Consider the following 19436-nt stretch of genomic DNA (forward strand, 5'->3'; position numbering starts at 1 on the left):
CTTAATTACTCAATGTTTGTCTCATTCATACACCATTTTGTTTCTAAAGACACGGAATTGGTTAATATAAACCCTATTGGATATTTAAGAAAAGACTGGTTTTGATTCAAGAAGGTTATCACGCGTGCTCGTGCGCGGGCAAACATGCTCACCGGCACTCGGTGCTCATGTAAACAAAAAAATCTGACTTGCTAGCGCGCTCAACTACCCGCAATGACCCCCTCCCCCGCGCGCTTGCGTAAATGACAGGACACCCAGCGCTCATGCTTGGAGCGCTCTCCAAGCATGAGCGCGCTCAGCGCCAGCGGGGACTCAGCCTTAGATGTGCAACCAGGGTTAATACACACGGCTACTCTAGCCAACTCACCTTTCTCCTGCGTAAGGTACTTTCAATAAGTTAATATTTACCCCTTACTTGATTGCAATCATATCTATCCACTGCCACCACCCAAGAAATATGCTTATGTTTGATCTTTGCACATAATAAATTACCTTTTTTTTTACTACAACTGTGCTGTGCTGGGGTGGGCACAGCGGTTTACAGAGGCCTCGCGCTTCCCCGAAGGCATTTAAATGAAATGCTGGGGATCACACGATGCCCCTGTAACATTATTTACCTTAACTTTCCGGCGACACGTCGCCATGGCAACCCGGCATCATGACGCTGCGGGGTCATGTGACGTCACGTTGGCATTGCATATATTATATATATATACATACAGGCACAGACATATATACTCACAGAAATACCCTTCCTTCTCAGTCTCTTCCTCCAGTAGCCCCGAGCCTTACGTGAAGGGGCGCCATGACCGTAGAGCGATGCTCCTCCTCTTCAACCCACTTTTCTGTGTTCCGTAGGGTTGCTGCAAGGAGTCATGCGGCCTGGGGTGGCAGGCCAGAGAAAGGTATACATTGGGGGCCAGGGGTAGGAGAAGGCATTCTACGCCTCTCTCAAGAATTTGCAGCATGTCTGTCCCGCAAGGGCAGGAGCTCTTGTAGCAGCTCCAAGTACTACCTGGGACGGAGGTGGGCAACAGAGGCAACTGCTCTGCTTTTGAGTGTAGCAAAGGTGGAAGCAAGGATCCATTGGAGCCCTTCAGTGAGCCACATGGCGTGGAGCGGTGTGCCTTGCCACCTGAGAGTCTGAGGCTTGGTGCAGAGCCTGCTGTGTCGGCTGATTCCAGCGGCGGTGGCCTGACAAGTGGGGGGAAAGATGAGGACCCAGGCCCAGTGCCTCCCTCCTGGCTAGGATATTTCTGATGGTAAAATAGCTTTCATCATAAAGGCTTGGCCACTGTCTGTAATCTGTGTATCAATTAGGGTGCATTAATGTCATGTGGTTAATTATGTCAAGTGTGCTCTGCTGCCTGTTTCTTATGTTCCACGGAATAGACACGAGGCTTCGTAGTGAGATGATCATTCCAACTCAGATCTTTCATTTGAACACACACGGAAACAGAGAAAATTACAGCAAGAGATGAATACAATATATTGACGGGTACAATTATCATTTGTATGTGAAGTATCTCGTCCCCTAACTTTGCTGCTTCCTCCATATTTCTGTCTAGCACAGTGAAATCACTGTGAGCTTGGAGACTCGTAAATAGCTCCTTGTTAAAATATACTTAATTAAAAATGATTGCAAAACCACCAATTCCCCAGTACAGAGGTGTATGTGCATTTTGTCCACACTACACATTGTTTGCCTTGCACACTCCTAGGAGCGGGGGGTGGTTTTGATGGGCCGAGCTCGTGGCGTAGCCCTGTGAAAGTCGTAGGACAGGTTTTATCCAGCTATAAAGCAGATTGTACCCCTTTTTTATGCTAGAGGGGCCTGCAGTGGGTACACAGAAAAAGTGACTGTGAGAGATTATTGTTGGGTAATAAAAAATAAAAAGATTCATAACCGTATGGTGGATTTATTCATTAAAAATTGGTGAGTCAGCTAATATTTTGGACTAGAGCAAAATAACTTACGCTGGGCTCTCGTTAATATTTTGCTCCACAGAGTGCAGTGTGTTTCTAGTATTAAAATTGAAATACCCAAATGATCTGAAAATATGAAACACTTTCAAGCCCTGTCAGTGGCGGCTGGTTGGTGGGTAAGTGTGCGGTATCCTTGCCAGACGGGGCTCTTTGGGTAAAGTAATTACCTAGTGGGGGCATTTATTTGTGAGTGGTCAGGACTCATTGTGCTTTGGGTACCTGGAGCTCATTCTTGCAGCTGTTGATTCATCCTCACTTAATTTATATGCCCCTACTCGGCTTCGGCACACCCGTCCCTCTAACCCACGGCCTTTGCTAATTTCACAAACACGCTTCCTTCACACCTGCACTCGCTCCTCGGAATGTCTATGGAGGAAATTACACTCTGGCTGATTTTCTGCACTATAAACTTCTCCTCCCCTGTTTTAACCCTGCTCTCTCTAAGGCCAAACAACATTACTTTTTCTCACTCATCAACCCCACAAATCCAATCCACACCGTCTTTTTTCTGTATTTGACTCCCTGCTCCGTCCTTCTCCTCCTACTTCCTGTCTTTTCTTCACTTCTCAAGCATTCACCAGCTACTTTAAAGGCAAGGTGGATGCTATGAACAAGGAGATTCCTTCTGTCCCTTCACCCTCCTCTCTGCTTCTAACAAAACCTCCTTCTTTCACTCTTGACGCCTTGTTTCCGGTTACAGAGTTGGCCGTTTGATTATCTTCTTTCTCCCTCTACCACAGGCCTGCACAACATACATGCCCGCCTGGACTCCCTGTGCGGTCCGCGATGCCCCCCCCCCCACCCACCCCCCCCCCCCCCCCACCCCACCCCAGCCCGCTCTGCAGACACAGGAGGGAAGGAGCGCCAGTATTTTGACACGCTCCCCACCCCCTCCTGAGCCCGCTCTGCCGAGCGCAAGCATTGTGATGGCCCCTCCTCTGCCTATTAGGGAAGGATCGGCAGCAGTTTGATGCGATCCCCTGCAGGCAGAGAAGAGAGAAGGAACAGAGCTGAGGCCGGTCTGACTGCAGAGGGTGGGGGCGGGGTCTGACTGCAGAGGGTGGGGGCGGGGTCTGACTGCAGAGGGTGGGGTCTGACTGCAGAGGGTCGGGGCGGGGTCTGACTGCAGAGGGTGGGGGCGGCGTTAGTGACAGCGGAGCCTGTTAGTGAGAGTAGGAAGTGTGGTGCCTGCTGCCAGGGACCAAGATGGCTCCCCCCCTCCAGCCATGCTCCACAGTGAAAGGTAGGACACCCCCCTCCCCCCCTGCAGCTGCTCCTCAGAGCTAGTGGCAGTGTGGCTGTGGCAGAGTGTCAGTGTAGCAGTGGCAGAGTGTCAGTGTGGCTGTGGCAGTGGCAGAGTGGCAGTGTGGCAATGTGGTTGTTTGGCTCTTTGGCAGTGTGGCAGTGGGCAGTGTGGCAGAGTGGCAGTGTGTCAGAATGGCAGTGTGTCAGAGTGGCAGTGGCAGAGTGTCAGAGTGGCAGTGGCAGAGTGTCAGTGTGGCAGTGTGGCAGTGGCAGAGTGGCAGTGTGTCAGTGGAGTGATGTGAGGTGAGGTGCAGGGGGAGAGTGAGGTGAGGTGCAGGGGAGTGATGTGATGTGCAGGGGAGTGAGTGAGGTGAGGTGCAGGGGGGGAGGTGTAGTGGGGTGATGTGAGGTGCAGGGGGGGGAGGTGAGGTGCAGGGGCAGGTGTAGTGGGGTGATGTGAGGTGAGGTGCAGGGGGGGAGGTGAGGTGTAGTGGGGTGATGTGAGATGCAGGGGGGTGATGTGATGTGAGATGCAGGGGGGTGATGTGATGTGAGATGCAGGGGGAGAGTGATGTGAGGTGAGGTGTAGGGGGTGGGATGTGTGTGGTCTGCAGGGGGGTATTGTGTGTTATGTGGAGGGGGAGTATTGTGTATGGGTGAGGGGGAGAGATGGGGGTGTGAGACAGAGGGTGATGATGAGGGGTGCAGGGGGAAATATATGAAGATGATGAGTGCTGGGGGAGATGTGAGGATGATGAGGGGTGCTGGGAGAGAGATGAGGATGATGGAGTGCTGGGGCAGATATGAGGATGATGATGATGATGATGATGATGATTTTACCCGTGTGGCCCGAATCTGTTTTCTTGGAGCAGTTCGGCCCTTCTCGCTTTACAAGTTGTGCAGGCCTGCTCTACCACATGCCCTCTCGATCCCATCACCTCACATCTTATCAAATCTCTTACGTCTGTCTTAGTCCCCACTCTCTTACCTTTACTTTTTCATTCACATTCACGGCATGCCCAATATTTGTCACTTCTTCCTCCGTAATATTGCCAACATCCACCCTTTCCTCTCTCAATCTACTGCTAAAATGCTAATGCATGCCCTTATCCTCTCCCATATGGATTATTGTAACATACTGCTAACAGGCCTCCCTGCCTCTCCGCTCTCTCCCCTGAATTTTTCCAAAATTCGTCTGCTAGAATAATTTCACTTTTTTCCCAAAACAGTATCTCCTCATCTCCTCCTTAAATCCCTCTCCTAGCTTCCCATCAAATTTCAGATTACCTACAAAGTTCTCCTCCTTACCTTTAAGGCTCTCCACTCATTTTCTCCTTCCTACATATCAGCTTTGATCTCATGTTATGCCCCTGCTCGACTCCTTCGCTCTACCCATAACTGTCTCCTTTTCACTCTCTCGCCTTAAACCCTTTATCCTCACTGCATCTTATCTGTGGAACTCCATCACTCTCAGTATATGCCAGCTGGGGCTATGCGGTGCCTGGCTTGTGAGTTTTGCAGGTCATGGTTTGAACGCCATTGGCCTTGATGGTTGGCCTTGATGGCACTCTAGCAGGGTTTTTGGCACTTACTGTTCTTTTATCGGTATTTTATTAAAAGCTGTGGCCATTTAACCTTGAGACTTTTTCTTGTGTGCGAGTTGTTTAAATGGGTGGGGATGTTTCAAGGGGTGGGGGGGGGGGAGCTACATTAAAGGCTCTGAGGTCAAGATTCTCACAAGGGGAAACCCTCGGGCTGCTTCCATTGCTCCCTCTTCACTCCTCCCTTTGCTATCTGCTTTGGGAGCTCAGCTGACAGCTCTCCCATGCTCACTAACAGCGCTGATAACTGTCAGCCACCGCCAGCAGGGAGACTGTGAGAAGAAAAAGGTACTCTGACATCAACAATTTGATGGGGGACTTTGGAGGTTCCCTAAAAAAGGGGGGGGGCCACGTCTCCCCTGTTCCCCTCACTGTTTGCGCCTATGTCACTATTAGGTAGAACATGCTCATACGCAGTGTTCGACAAATCGCCCAAAAATCTACTCGCCGACCCAAAAAATCTACTAGCCCCCTAGCCCCGCCCCATTGCAAATGTAACACATTTTGCGAATATAAGTGATTGTTAACAATCCCAAGACAAAATGAAAGCATAACTGTCAGCAAATACACACGAGTGCAGACGTTCCCTACCTGTCTTCTGAGTTAGGGGGGATTCCGAGGTATCCTGTTAGAAGCTTTCTAGTCAGATCTGGAACAAAGCAAGTTAGAAATTATTTCAAAACCTCAATACATTATTATGTGTAGACCGCTGACTACTTGTTTGACTGACTGACTGACTGAGTGGGTGAGTGACTGACTGACTGGGTGGGTGACTTGACTGGGTGGGTGACTTGACTGGGTGACTTGACTGACTGACTGACTGACTGGGTGGGTGACTTACTGGGTGACTGGGTGACTGACTGACTGGGTGGGTGACTTACTGGGTGGGTGACTTGACTGGGTGGGTGACTTGACTGGGTGGGTGACTTGACTGGGTGGGTGACTGACTGACTGACTGACTGGGTGGGTGACTGGGTGACAGACTGAGTGACTGGGTGGGTGACTGAGTGACTGACTGGGTGATTGACTGAGTGACTGACTGGGTGGGTGACTGACTGGGAGGGTGACTAACTGACTGACTGGGTGACTGAGTGACTGACTGGGTGACTGACTGACTGGGTGGGTGACTGACTGACTGGGTGACTGACTGACTGGGTGTGTGACTGACTGGGTGGGTCACTGACTGACTGGGTGGGTGACTGACTGTGTGGGTGGGTGATTGACTGGTTGGGTGGGTGACTGACTGACTGGGTGGGTGACTGGGTGACAGACTGACTGACTGGGTGGGTGACTGAGTGACTGACTGGGTGGGTGACTGACTGGGAGGGTGACTAACTGACTGACTGGGTGACTGACTGGGTGGGTGACTGACTGACTGGGTGGGTGACTGACTGACTGGGTGTGTGACTGACTGGGTGGGTCACTGACTGACTGGGTGGGTGACTGATTGTGTAGGTGGGTGATTGACTGGTTGGGTGGGTGACTGACTGACTGGGTGGGTGACTGACTGGGTGACTGACTGGGTGGGTGACTGATTGACTGACTGGGTGGGTGACTGATTGACTGGGTGGGTGGGTGACTGACTGGGTGGGTGACTGACTGACTCGGTGGGTGACTGACTGGGTGGGTGACTGGCTGACTGGGTGGGTGACTGGGTGACTGACTGACTGGGTGAGTCACTGACTGACTGGGTGGGTGACTGACTGACTGGGTGGGTGACTGACTGGGTGGGTGACTGACTGACTGGGTGGGTGACTGACTGGGTGGGTGACTGACTGGGTGGGTGACTGACTGGGTGGGTGACTGACTGGGTGGGTGACTGACTGACTGGGTGGGTGACTGACTGGATGGGTGACTGACTGGATGGGTGACTGACTGGATGGGTGACTGACTGGATGGGTGACTGACTGGGTGAGTGACTTGACTGACTGGGTGACTGACTGGGTGTAGAATGGGAGGGGCGAGAGGCAGAGAGAGGGCGAGAGGCAGAGGGCGAGAGGCAGAGGGCGAAAGGCGGGGTGATTGGGTGGGGTGGGTTCAGATTACCTACAAAGTTCTCCTCCTTACCTTTAAGGCTCTCCACTCATTTTCTCCTTCCTACATATCAGCTTTGATCTCATGTTATGCCCCTGCTCGACTCCTTCGCTCTACCCATAACTGTCTCCTTTTCACTCTCTCGCCTTAAACCCTTTATCCTCACTGCATCTTATCTGTGGAACTCCATCACTCTCAGTATATGCCAGCTGGGGCTATGCGGTGCCTGGCTTGTGAGTTTTGCAGGTCATGGTTTGAACGCCATTGGCCTTGATGGTTGGCCTTGATGGCACTCTAGCAGGGTTTTTGGCACTTACTGTTCTTTTATCGGTATTTTATTAAAAGCTGTGGCCATTTAACCTTGAGACTTTTTCTTGTGTGCGAGTTGTTTAAATGGGTGGGGATGTTTCAAGGGGTGGGGGGGGGGGAGCTACATTAAAGGCTCTGAGGTCAAGATTCTCACAAGGGGAAACCCTCGGGCTGCTTCCATTGCTCCCTCTTCACTCCTCCCTTTGCTATCTGCTTTGGGAGCTCAGCTGACAGCTCTCCCATGCTCACTAACAGCGCTGATAACTGTCAGCCACCGCCAGCAGGGAGACTGTGAGAAGAAAAAGGTACTCTGACATCAACAATTTGATGGGGGACTTTGGAGGTTCCCTAAAAAAGGGGGGGGGCCACGTCTCCCCTGTTCCCCTCACTGTTTGCGCCTATGTCACTATTAGGTAGAACATGCTCATACGCAGTGTTCGACAAATCGCCCAAAAATCTACTCGCCGACCCAAAAAATCTACTAGCCCCCTAGCCCCGCCCCATTGCAAATGTAACACATTTTGCGAATATAAGTGATTGTTAACAATCCCAAGACAAAATGAAAGCATAACTGTCAGCAAATACACACGAGTGCAGACGTTCCCTACCTGTCTTCTGAGTTAGGGGGGATTCCGAGGTATCCTGTTAGAAGCTTTCTAGTCAGATCTGGAACAAAGCAAGTTAGAAATTATTTCAAAACCTCAATACATTATTATGTGTAGACCGCTGACTACTTGTTTGACTGACTGACTGACTGAGTGGGTGAGTGACTGACTGACTGGGTGGGTGACTTGACTGGGTGGGTGACTTGACTGGGTGACTTGACTGACTGACTGACTGGGTGGGTGACTTACTGGGTGACTGGGTGACTGACTGACTGGGTGGGTGACTTACTGGGTGACTGACTGACTGGGTGGGTGACTTGACTGGGTGGGTGACTTGACTGGGTGGGTGACTGACTGACTGACTGACTGGGTGGGTGACTGGGTGACAGACTGAGTGACTGGGTGGGTGACTGAGTGACTGACTGGGTGATTGACTGAGTGACTGACTGGGTGGGTGACTGACTGGGAGGGTGACTAACTGACTGACTGGGTGACTGAGTGACTGACTGGGTGACTGACTGACTGGGTGGGTGACTGACTGACTGGGTGACTGACTGACTGGGTGTGTGACTGACTGGGTGGGTCACTGACTGACTGGGTGGGTGACTGACTGTGTGGGTGGGTGATTGACTGGTTGGGTGGGTGACTGACTGACTGGGTGGGTGACTGGGTGACAGACTGACTGACTGGGTGGGTGACTGAGTGACTGACTGGGTGGGTGACTGACTGGGAGGGTGACTAACTGACTGACTGGGTGACTGACTGGGTGGGTGACTGACTGACTGGGTGGGTGACTGACTGACTGGGTGTGTGACTGACTGGGTGGGTCACTGACTGACTGGGTGGGTGACTGATTGTGTAGGTGGGTGATTGACTGGTTGGGTGGGTGACTGACTGACTGGGTGGGTGACTGACTGGGTGACTGACTGGGTGGGTGACTGATTGACTGACTGGGTGGGTGACTGATTGACTGGGTGGGTGGGTGACTGACTGGGTGGGTGACTGACTGACTCGGTGGGTGACTGACTGGGTGGGTGACTGGCTGACTGGGTGGGTGACTGGGTGACTGACTGACTGGGTGAGTCACTGACTGACTGGGTGGGTGACTGACTGACTGGGTGGGTGACTGACTGGGTGGGTGACTGACTGACTGGGTGGGTGACTGACTGGGTGGGTGACTGACTGGGTGGGTGACTGACTGGGTGGGTGACTGACTGACTGGGTGGGTGACTGACTGGATGGGTGACTGACTGGATGGGTGACTGACTGGATGGGTGACTGACTGGATGGGTGACTGACTGGGTGAGTGACTTGACTGACTGGGTGACTGACTGGGTGTAGAATGGGAGGGGCGAGAGGCAGAGAGAGGGCGAGAGGCAGAGGGCGAGAGGCAGAGGGCGAAAGGCGGGGTGATTGGGTGGGGTGGTGGGGTGATTGGGTGGGGTGACGGGGTGATTGGGTGGGGTGATTGGGTGTGGGGTGGTGGAGTGACACTTCTGGTATTACACACACACACACACACACACACACACGCACACGCACACGCACACGCACACGCACACACACACATTCTCCCATGCACACACACACACACACACTCTCCCATGCACACACATTCTCCCATGCACACACACACATTCTCCCATGCACTCACACACACGGGACAGGGGGAAGAGAGGAAAGGCCGCGCGACCGAGCACCACCACCACTGCCCCGGTCGGCCCCCCCCCCACCCCCCGCGACCATATCCCGCCCTGTGCGGGCAGCCACGGGACCGTGGGGAAGCGGAGACCAAGGGGGGAACACCCCCACTACCATGTCCCGCCCTGCGCGGGTATCGGGGGGAAGCGGGGAGTAAGGGGGAACACCTTGGCTTGCAGGGAAGGAGCAGAGGGGTCGCAGGATGGAGGATTGGAGAGTACTTACTCTCCAACAGATCTCCGGCCAGAAAGAATGGCCGCTCATTGGGGGCGGGCTCATATAGAGCCTGGCCGCGCGCCCACAAAGCCTGGGAACGCGCACCAATCAGATGTCAGGTAGGGGGAGTTTTTTGTTTTTTTTCAGCGCGAGCAGGGAAAATTTCAGCGTGAGCAGGGAAAATTTAAAAAAACAAACACATGTGCTGCTTGGGCCAATAGGAGCTCGCCCAGATGTTAAATCCACTCGCCAAATGTATAGGATTGTCGAACACTGCTCATACGGTTGGCAAATTCTTATCTCTCATCAGTTATTATGTTATCTTATCACAAGATCACGCCCTACACAGATTATTTATTATATTCCGTCTTGAGTCCCATATTTATAAAAAGAAAAACAAAAGGGTTTTCTCATCTTCTTCTTGTACCTTATGCAACTAATATCTCCCTGACCTGAGCACGAATAAACTAAATGTTTGGGAAGGAACCGATAGTTGCCCTTCAAAGTAATTTCTGCTGGCAATGCCTCAAGGTGTATAAAGATCTGCCACTGTTTGGACTTTCTGTATACAGCTGATCATATGTTTGCCCTCTTCTTCCGCAATAGTTCATACAAGCAGCTCCATTAGCATGTACTGTTACAGCCTTTTCTCCCTGACATACAAAGTATACGCTCACTTTGTAAGAGGCTTGATGGAGACTCCAACATAACTCATGAAATAAATGCTGCAAATATACAGTAGGAGCTGATTTATTAACAAGTACTTAGAGCATTTACAGCATACAGTATAGCCATTTTTAAGAGTCTGTTACAATCTGCTGCAATAGTTCTTGGAAATAGAATCTGCTGGATCATTGTTAATGAATGATGTGATGTGAATGATAGTATGTGTTTAAATATATTTTAAAGGTCAGAAAACACGTAAAAACACCTGTGGTTTACAGATCAAATACCTACCAGAGCTACCTTGTTAACATACGTAAATATTTGTGGTGTGTAAATAACAACGAAAAAAGTCGTGTGAAATAAATCCTATTATTTTAGCATATGAAAATGACTGCATTTGGACAGTATTGCCTAAATTGGTTCACAGAATGCACATTTTGGCATCCAATGCAAATAATACTATTTTGCTACAGAATAAATGACAAAAAAAAACCCTAAAAATAATGATGCCATTTAAAAATGATACATTTACCCGCTAACATAGTGAAAGACTACACTTGCACGCATTGACATAGGAACGTTTTTCACTACTGCATTTTTCAAAGGTTCAAGGCCACTGCTAAATATGCTGTCACACCGTGTTCCCACTGTCAGGGAAGATTACAGGTCCATTCATTTATATAGTGCTTTATAGGTTTCAGTGGAGCTGAGATCTTTCCAAGCACAGAAGGGACAGCATCAGAGTTTAGTAACTGGGCGGTGTGGACTGGAGATGTACAGAAGGATAAATGAGAAGGACAATATAGAGAAGGGAAGGGAGGTTACAGGTAGGACTGTAAATCACTGCCAGAAATCCCGCCTCCCTCTGGCAGGCAAACCCAAGCTTTTTATAGAGAGAGAAGAGAGGGGAAGAGTGAACGCACCTTAGATACTGGGAAATATGCAAATGTCAATATGTAAAACACATTCAAAGGATTTGCATTAGCATATATCCCAGATATCTCAGGCCTCTCTCCTCATTCTCCTCTCCAGCAAAGGCCCCTTTTCACCTACCTGAGGGAGGCATTATTTCTAGCTGTGTTTTTCCAGGTGATGTGCAAACTGATAGCATAATGGATAGCCCATGAATATGTAATTTTGCAGGTGTGCCTCATTTGTATACAAAATGAGCACACCGCACGGCATAGTCAGAACCAAATAGCTTTTCCTGGTTTAGAAATGCAATAAGGGTTTAATGAATATCTAATGGCTGCTCTCTGATGACAACCATGCCTTACTTCTACAAAGAATCTACACATTGTATTGTATGTCTTTATTTATGTAGGGCCAAAGGTGTACTCAACGCTTCACAAAGAATACAGTACAGGGAATTATAATAATACAATAAGTGCAGCAAAGTCAGACAATATGAAAGGAAATCCCTGCCCCGAAGAGCTTACAATCTAAGAGGTATGATGGGAGACTTATAGAGGCAGCAGGTGAGGGAATACGTGCTGCAGATGTAATATAAAATCTTCGCTTTAAAGCAGCAGAGCAGGCTGCATTGCGCTGCGTTTTGTTTTTAATTACAGGATTGCAATACAGGGTCTCCATAGCTGAACTGGGTTAATTTCAACTGCTGGGACCACCTGCTTCCAGAGATACTTACTTCAGTAGGGGGTCCCAGTATCCCTATGAAGTTTAAATGTACCGGTCACGCTGGCCAATAGGTAGCCGCAACCGATGATGTCACGGTTTCCTATTGGCCCACCTCACGCAAAACATTTAAAGCCACTATTATGTTAGGCACACAGTTTCCTACCTGCATAGATACCAGTGCCACTACCGAGGTAAGTATCTCCGGAAGCAAGGGGTCCCCAGAGCTGAAATTAATACAGTTCAGCTCCGAAGACCCCTTGCTCCAAACCGGTAACTAAAAGAAAAATGTAAAAAGCAATGCAGCCTGTTCTGCTGCTTGAAGTTTGACTTGAATTTGTAGTAAGTAAGTTTAGTTAGTGTTGAATTGTTTAGAATATGTGCTGTCTGGATAGCTAACTGGGACTGCTCTCTTTAGTCCCCAAAGCATTCTCGGATGCAAAGTACTTGCATGTTCACAACGGGCTAATGTGGAGAAAAAAAACAACCCTATAATCCCTACAGAGTAAGATGCACTTAGAAGACTACAATTGAAACATTGAACCATGAAGACATGGACATACAATAAAATATCCAGTTGTGAAATATATTTCCCTGGAGTGTCATTTGTCTTTAGTTTCTGTTGATTCCTAGGGTAATGAACGTTTCTTTTAATGGTTGTAAAAACAGTACGCCAAATTAGAGCTGATCAGCTGGGGCGGGGGATAGGTTTTCTGTAGCAGAATGGTTGACCTAGATTCAGAAAATGAGATTGACTTAAGTCACTTAGCACTGAAAGCAGCAGTGCACGTTACACTCATCTCCTGTGTGTGTACTGAGGATGGAAATCTGTCCATAGAAGCCACGCTTTATTTCTTTAGATTGAAGGATTAAGAGGCACTGTATTAAGAGAGTTGTCTATTCTAATTGTCAATAGTCTCCTGTAATTCTGACTAATATGCCGATACAGTGCAGTGATAAGAATGAAAAGATGTAGAGGTAAACAATGGAAGCAGGGAATAGAAGAACAAAGAAACCCGAGTGTGCTAGGGTGTGCTAAGTGTGAGTTGGGGGTGTATACGGGTGTAAGTATGATCCTAAATCGGAGGCTTGGTCACATTGACCGGAATGTTTGTGCATACAGTGTGTTCAAACAGATACACAATGAATTAAAAAATGGCATATAAATATCCTGAAAACCACTGATTGATCTATACCCTAAAAAATGTAGCGCAGCAGCATGCACAAAACATAGTGTGGTCAAAAGAATGACTGTACTTAGCCCATGCTGGAGAGGGAGGGGTAATGACAAGTAAGTGATAGAATGATTTTCACTGTCCTCCTTTCCAGATGGTGTGTAAGTCTGTAAATGCCGCCCCACTTCCAGGATCACCAATCCGCGAGAAACAACCTCCAAATGTACATTTATGCATCATGATATTTTTTTTTAAATACTGTATGTTTTTTTTAAAATTAGAAACTGTAGGTAACCTTAATCAGTGAAAACATTTTAATGCGGCAGTATGCTGGGCTATGGAATATGTATTAAGCTCAAGAAAATACCCTTTTCTGATTACATTATTTGAACTACAGTAAACACGATTATTCATATGAACAGAAGATACTTTACCTAAGTTGCATGAATGAGCAATTAGCAAACCTTTATCCCGTACATAATACAGAATAGAAAAATGTCAATTTAAAAATAGCCCATAAACATTATTATAAAATCATTATAAAAACATTATTGGGGGGATGTAACACAATGGGATGTGATACAATGTCAGAACCTGTGACCCCAATAAAGAAACATTTGAAGTTGAAAAAAAAAAAAAAAACTAGCCCATATTGTATTTTCTGTGCCAACCTGGGTATGCCATGTTATTTGGGTTGTGGGTTAATCCCACTAATCATAAACATGTGGTGACTATGAACTCACAGTCGTGGTCAGCAGTAGTCCTCCTGTAAGTGTTAAGAGGGCATCCCTAATGGACACTGGGATGGCAGCAGTAATAACTATTGGTGAACCCCAATAATAATTCTGGCTGTATTCACTAAAATAATAATTTGGGATCCTAGTTATACTCTGTACTGCTTTATGTTGCAGCATGCTCATTCTCGTCGTGGGTTTACTTCGCATGAATATCCTGTAAACCCTTTACTTCCATAAGGGCATTCATTGCGAGAAGTGTGCTGTGCTTGGAATTAACATACATCTAGTCTATATGTGAAAGAAAGCCAGGGATCAAATAAAGTCTGACATTTTCCCCAAAGATAGAAAACGGGCAGATTAGATGAGTTGCGGTGAAATTCAGTGTTTCTCTGGATTGCAGTCTTTTTGACATCCAATGGGTTAAGGGGTTGAGCATTTAAAAAATATCAGTATGCTGCAATGGACGTTGCCATGGTGTTGGTATCCAAAATATTAAGGGGATTTTTAATTGGGATATACATTTTTAATGCCTTCAACAACAAAAAGACAACAACAATGGTTGCATTTCATCTCATGTGTTTGGCCTACATTTTCTGGAGTGGGCTGTTTGATGTGGTTAGATGCACAAACACATCATGGGAAGTGGCGTGCAGTACAATTCTCTCCCGAGGGAGGAGAGGAATGCTAGAGTCATCATGTTGGGCAACTTTCTGCTGAATCTCTCCCAGAACCACTTATTTCAGCTAAAAAGCACAGACTTAATTAACTCTCTCAGACACAGGTGCTGGGTGCTGTCTAATGAATAATTAGTCATAGGCATCAGTGGAATTGTGGCCAGACAGGTCAGTTAGACATTTCTCAGTAGCGACAGCAGGGGGTCAGTTATTCATGACTCTGTGGTGCATCAGACTCCACAATGACAGAATTTCAGCTTTACCAATGTTTATTTAGCAGATTTGCATTAATGTATAAGGTGTGATCGAATTGCTCCATTAATGCACGTCTCTTCACAACTTCGGTTGCACAGCGATCTGCAACACACTGGGGTCTATGAACAAAGGCAAAAGTGATGCATTTTTTGCCATACTGTATGTAATAACAGAAATGTACACATATGTACTTGGAGAAAAGAAATCCCTTAGTGGTGCACTATTACCGAAATAATGAAATATTTTCAGATGATAAAACTTAAATGTTATTTGGCATGGTTAAAATAAATACAGCAGGATACACAACAAACAGATGTGCTCTTAAATAGAGTGAATTATAACAGGGTATTCATTCCCTCTTCTGTGTGCCAGATTAGGAGCAGTACAGGCAGTCCTCGTTTTACAACGCTTCGCTTTACAACGAATGCCTTATCCAACGCTATGCAATGCATACCTATATTCATTTTTACAACGCCAAAATGGCTTATCCAACGCTCTTACGACGCTTTGCAACGTTGTGTATGTGTGTATACATATACACATTCACATCAACGTTGCAAAGCGTCGTAAGGGCGTATATATATATAATATTATACTATATAATATTATATTATACTATATAATATATTATTTATTATGTTATATTATATATATATATATAATACAGTATATACACTATATAATTTGTGTGTGCTGCATATCTTATTGCCTGCATAAAATATTTGGTGTATTTTAGTGTTAAAAATGCCCTCAGGAACGGAACCTTTCATTTAAACAGTGTTCCTATGGGAAAACGTGTTTCGCTTTACAACGCCATTTTGAGTAACGCATTGTGTCGGATAACCGAGGACTGCCTGTAAATGCAATCAGTATGTACTAGTTAACTAGTACACTTGTTGTCTGGAGGGCTTGATGTAAAGCACCAATGCTTAGCCTATGTACAAACTCCAGAGTGTACAGTGTATCTAGTTACAAATCTCTTTTGATATACTGTAGACTCAGTTATAGCAAATATACTGGTCAGTATCAAAATATTGTTACTAGTATTGAAACAGTATCTGTGTCTGCTTACACGGCAGCCCTAGTAATGAGTAGGTGGAAACTCCCTTCTTAGGTATAGTGGGAGAGATAAGGTCTGTCCTATGAGGTTCCGGATAGCACCCTTACTGCTAGTCAGGATTTAGGCTAAGTCAGTACATTGCAAGGTGTATTAGGTAGTTTCCACTTGTATTGCCTTGCGGTTCTACAGATGTGGGTAAGCGTGATTTCAGAGCATTTGAAAGTACTGTAAAAAACCTACAAACACATCCCAAATACTGTATATACAAAAAAAACCCACCCCCCAAATATATACCAACCTCCCCACCCCCCAAATACATATTAACCCACCACCACCCAAATACATATAACCCCCTCACCCCTCAAATACATATTTTAAAAAAACACCCCCCAAATAACTACAAAATATAGACACCTTGGGGATGGTCTCAGGCCGCCGGTCCACTCGTTTCCACCTTGCCCGGCTCTACCCCAGCTGTGCGGGCCTCCCTCACTGACTGTCCCACGTCGTGTCTCCCTCTCATGCCGGTGCGCATCGGAAGCGGAGCCCAGCTTGCTTCCGGCGCACACACTGACGTCAGAGAGGCCCGGCACGTGCCGGCGTCAGAAGCTCGGCACGTGACAGTCAGTGAGGGAGGCCCAGCGCACACAGCGTCAGAAGATCAGAAGCCAGTGAGGGAGGCCCGCAGCTGGGGAGAGCCGGACCAGGCGGCAACTAGAGGAGCAGTAACCTGAGCAACCGCAACCACCGGGCCCAGGACACATGACCTGGCTCTCCCCCCCCCCCCCTGTTGGCGGCCCTTGCTTGCTGTGGTTGATATAGTCGATTGTAAAATATTAAAGTTGTGTGCGTTGTTAACATTAGACAAGTTCTTGATGAGTCCATCAGGAAATACAGTAAGTAACCAGTATGAAAAAGGCAAGGGAAAGGGATTTGCGAAAAATATTTTGATTGTGAACCATAGGTAGGACTGGCCACTTACAGTACTTGCTCTGATTGATTTCACTTTTGTTGTATTGTATTGTGTCTTTATTTATATAGCGCCATTAATGTACATAGCGCTTCACAGTAGTAATACACGTGGTAATCAAATAAGTAACAGATAATATAAATAACAGGTCATGGGAATAAGTGCTTCAGACATAAAAGTAACATTAAGGAAGAGGAGTCCCTCCTTGTTGTTCATCCTTATTGCATTGGACACTATGAAGTTAACAAAGAACTACAGAAATAATGACGACAAGAAGCATTAATCTGCCAACTCTTACAAATAGTAAATACACTGATCACTGCAACTTTGCAAACTTCGTTTGTTAGGTTTGACAACCCCAAACTAGACCTGAACTGAAGCAGCGAGTAGCATACATTCAGTTATACATGTTATTGTGAGATACATTAATTAGATAGAAGTCTTGGTTTTTACATCTGTGTTCGACTCATGGAGTCTTAGTAAATCAGTATTGCTGCCCTGAGGAAGTGAGGAGAACGCTCAAAAGCTTGTCTTATAATATCCATTGTTAGTCCAAATAAAAAAAAGGATCGCCTAATGCTGAAGTACTCTGCATTATTGTGAGATGAAATTAATTACAAAACGATGATTACAAATATTTGAGAAGGCGTTACCGGAGTGCTCCAATATTTATTGCAAATTCTTTATACATTGCTAAGTAGGGCTCTGCTTTTACATGTACAGAATATAATTGATGTTGTTTTTTCATGGTGTGAAGAAGTCAGTGTTCAGAGATATATCTGCAGGCTTGGAGTCACTATATCACTGTGTTGAGTTATACAGTTTATTGGCACCTAACATTGTGCTCTTCTTAAAAAAAGATTAAGGGGCTTATTCTATGACCGCCGAAGCGACTGCTACAACCATTTTTGGACGAGAATCCACATTGAAGTCAATTAGTACTTTTTAGCCAAAAAACTGTTCTAAAGGGCCGCCTCGGAGTTTATAGAATTTACCCTTAAGGGCCATATTTACTAAGTGGGGTTATTTGATAAGGCATTGTATAGCACAAGAAGACACTTTCATTGGCCATAAGGTGTCTTCTAGCACTGGCAGGTGTCTTATGGAATAGCGCCGCTTAGTAAATATGGCCCTGTATGGCAATACCCTTCATGGTCCAGCACTGAATGGGTTAAGAAGATTTGTTGAACCACTTATAAGGAAGCCCAGAAAGCTATTAAGATAAATGCTTGCAGCGATAGATTAAAAATGACGTGCAAGAGAGGCCTCAGCTAATCCTTCAACTCCTGCGGGATTTGCGCTCGCACAGGATATGAAAAGGGGAGAGATTTTTTATCATTGCAAGATTAAATCATCAGACTTTAGCATAGTTTAATCTAGTGGCGTTCAGACCGGAATGGCTCATAAGTCTTTTCTTTTGGGCACGGTCCAGCCTTTTGCTGGACACAGCATCAGGCTTCTCGCATCAGTGCTTATAGAGCAGGAGTGATGGCTTCCTATTGAAATTAGATGAAGCACAAGCATGTAAATCTGCCTCCCCTCTATCCATTGTTTACTTGTGGCTGAGGAGTGGAATTTGTCTATTTCATGTTGAAGGGCTGCTTGTTGCAGGCACACGCCTGTCTTAAGAAGTAAAACAAAGCAGGGCCACTAGTTATTGAAATGCAGAAGCTCATTCCATCCCACAAGACAGCCCATTCAAGTCACATGTCGGAGGTCTCGGCAGAATGGGCTGCAGCTGCTTCCAATCTGCTCTCTAGCATCAGAAGCAGCTGGACCAACCTAGTGACTGTAAGCCTACCAGGCTCAGAGGAGGAAACTGAAAAGATCTGGGATTCGGGCACGATGCTCTCTGAGGAGCTGTGGCTGGAAGATGAGAAAACGTACACCGCTGTCCACAAGTCTAAAAAGGGCAGGAGGCAGCAGGAGCTCCTGGCGCTGGCACTGGGGGTTAAGGTGGGAGGCAGGAGTGCAGTGTTATGGCAGCCTCTGAAACTCTTTGCCTATTCACAGATCACTTCACTGGTCAGAAGAGTGGCGCTATCGCAAAATGACAACCATTTCAACTACGACAAAGCACATAACTTCAAGGTAAGGACTCCGTTTGGCTTCTTCTTTCTTTGCGTCGTGCCACTTTGTTTTACGAATGGGTACCCACTTTGCTGCCCGGGGCACAGCATGGCAGCGCCCCTTTGCAATACATTGCTGCTCCCCCTGGCACCAAACAGGTTTTTAAAATATATCAACTTTTCCAGTTCCATGTATGCAAACATGTAATTTGTGCTTCTTTTCAGTTATTTAAACAAACACTGGCGTGATGAAATGCATGGTCTGCAATCTTTTGTGTAACCAGAGTGGCCAGCTTTCGTGTTTCCTAATGCATCTTGCAGGAAAAAATCAGAGGCAGTGAGAGGCAAGGAGACAATCACACTAAGAAGAATGCTAACCCCTTCCATTCCAGAGAGACTTACAATGTATTGTGTGGCAGGCCCCCCCGATGGGAAAGGGGATAAGAGGCCACCATCCCTTTTTACGAAGATGTGGTACATACGCTACATCATCAGCCA

General features: G+C 46.9%; 1 protein-coding gene across 1 annotated transcript in view; it reads left to right on the top strand.

The window, feature by feature from the left end:
- Positions 1-19436, top strand: part of CHN2 (chimerin 2) — a 356799-nt gene that overhangs the window by 259553 nt on the left and 77810 nt on the right. The window contains 1 exon segment of the mRNA XM_075586857.1: positions 18883-18960. Within this exon segment, the coding sequence (XP_075442972.1) occupies positions 18883-18960 (78 nt within the window).

The sequence above is a fragment of the Ascaphus truei genome, chromosome 2 (assembly GCF_040206685.1).
Source record: "Ascaphus truei isolate aAscTru1 chromosome 2, aAscTru1.hap1, whole genome shotgun sequence".
Classification (NCBI taxonomy): domain Eukaryota; kingdom Metazoa; phylum Chordata; class Amphibia; order Anura; family Ascaphidae; genus Ascaphus; species Ascaphus truei.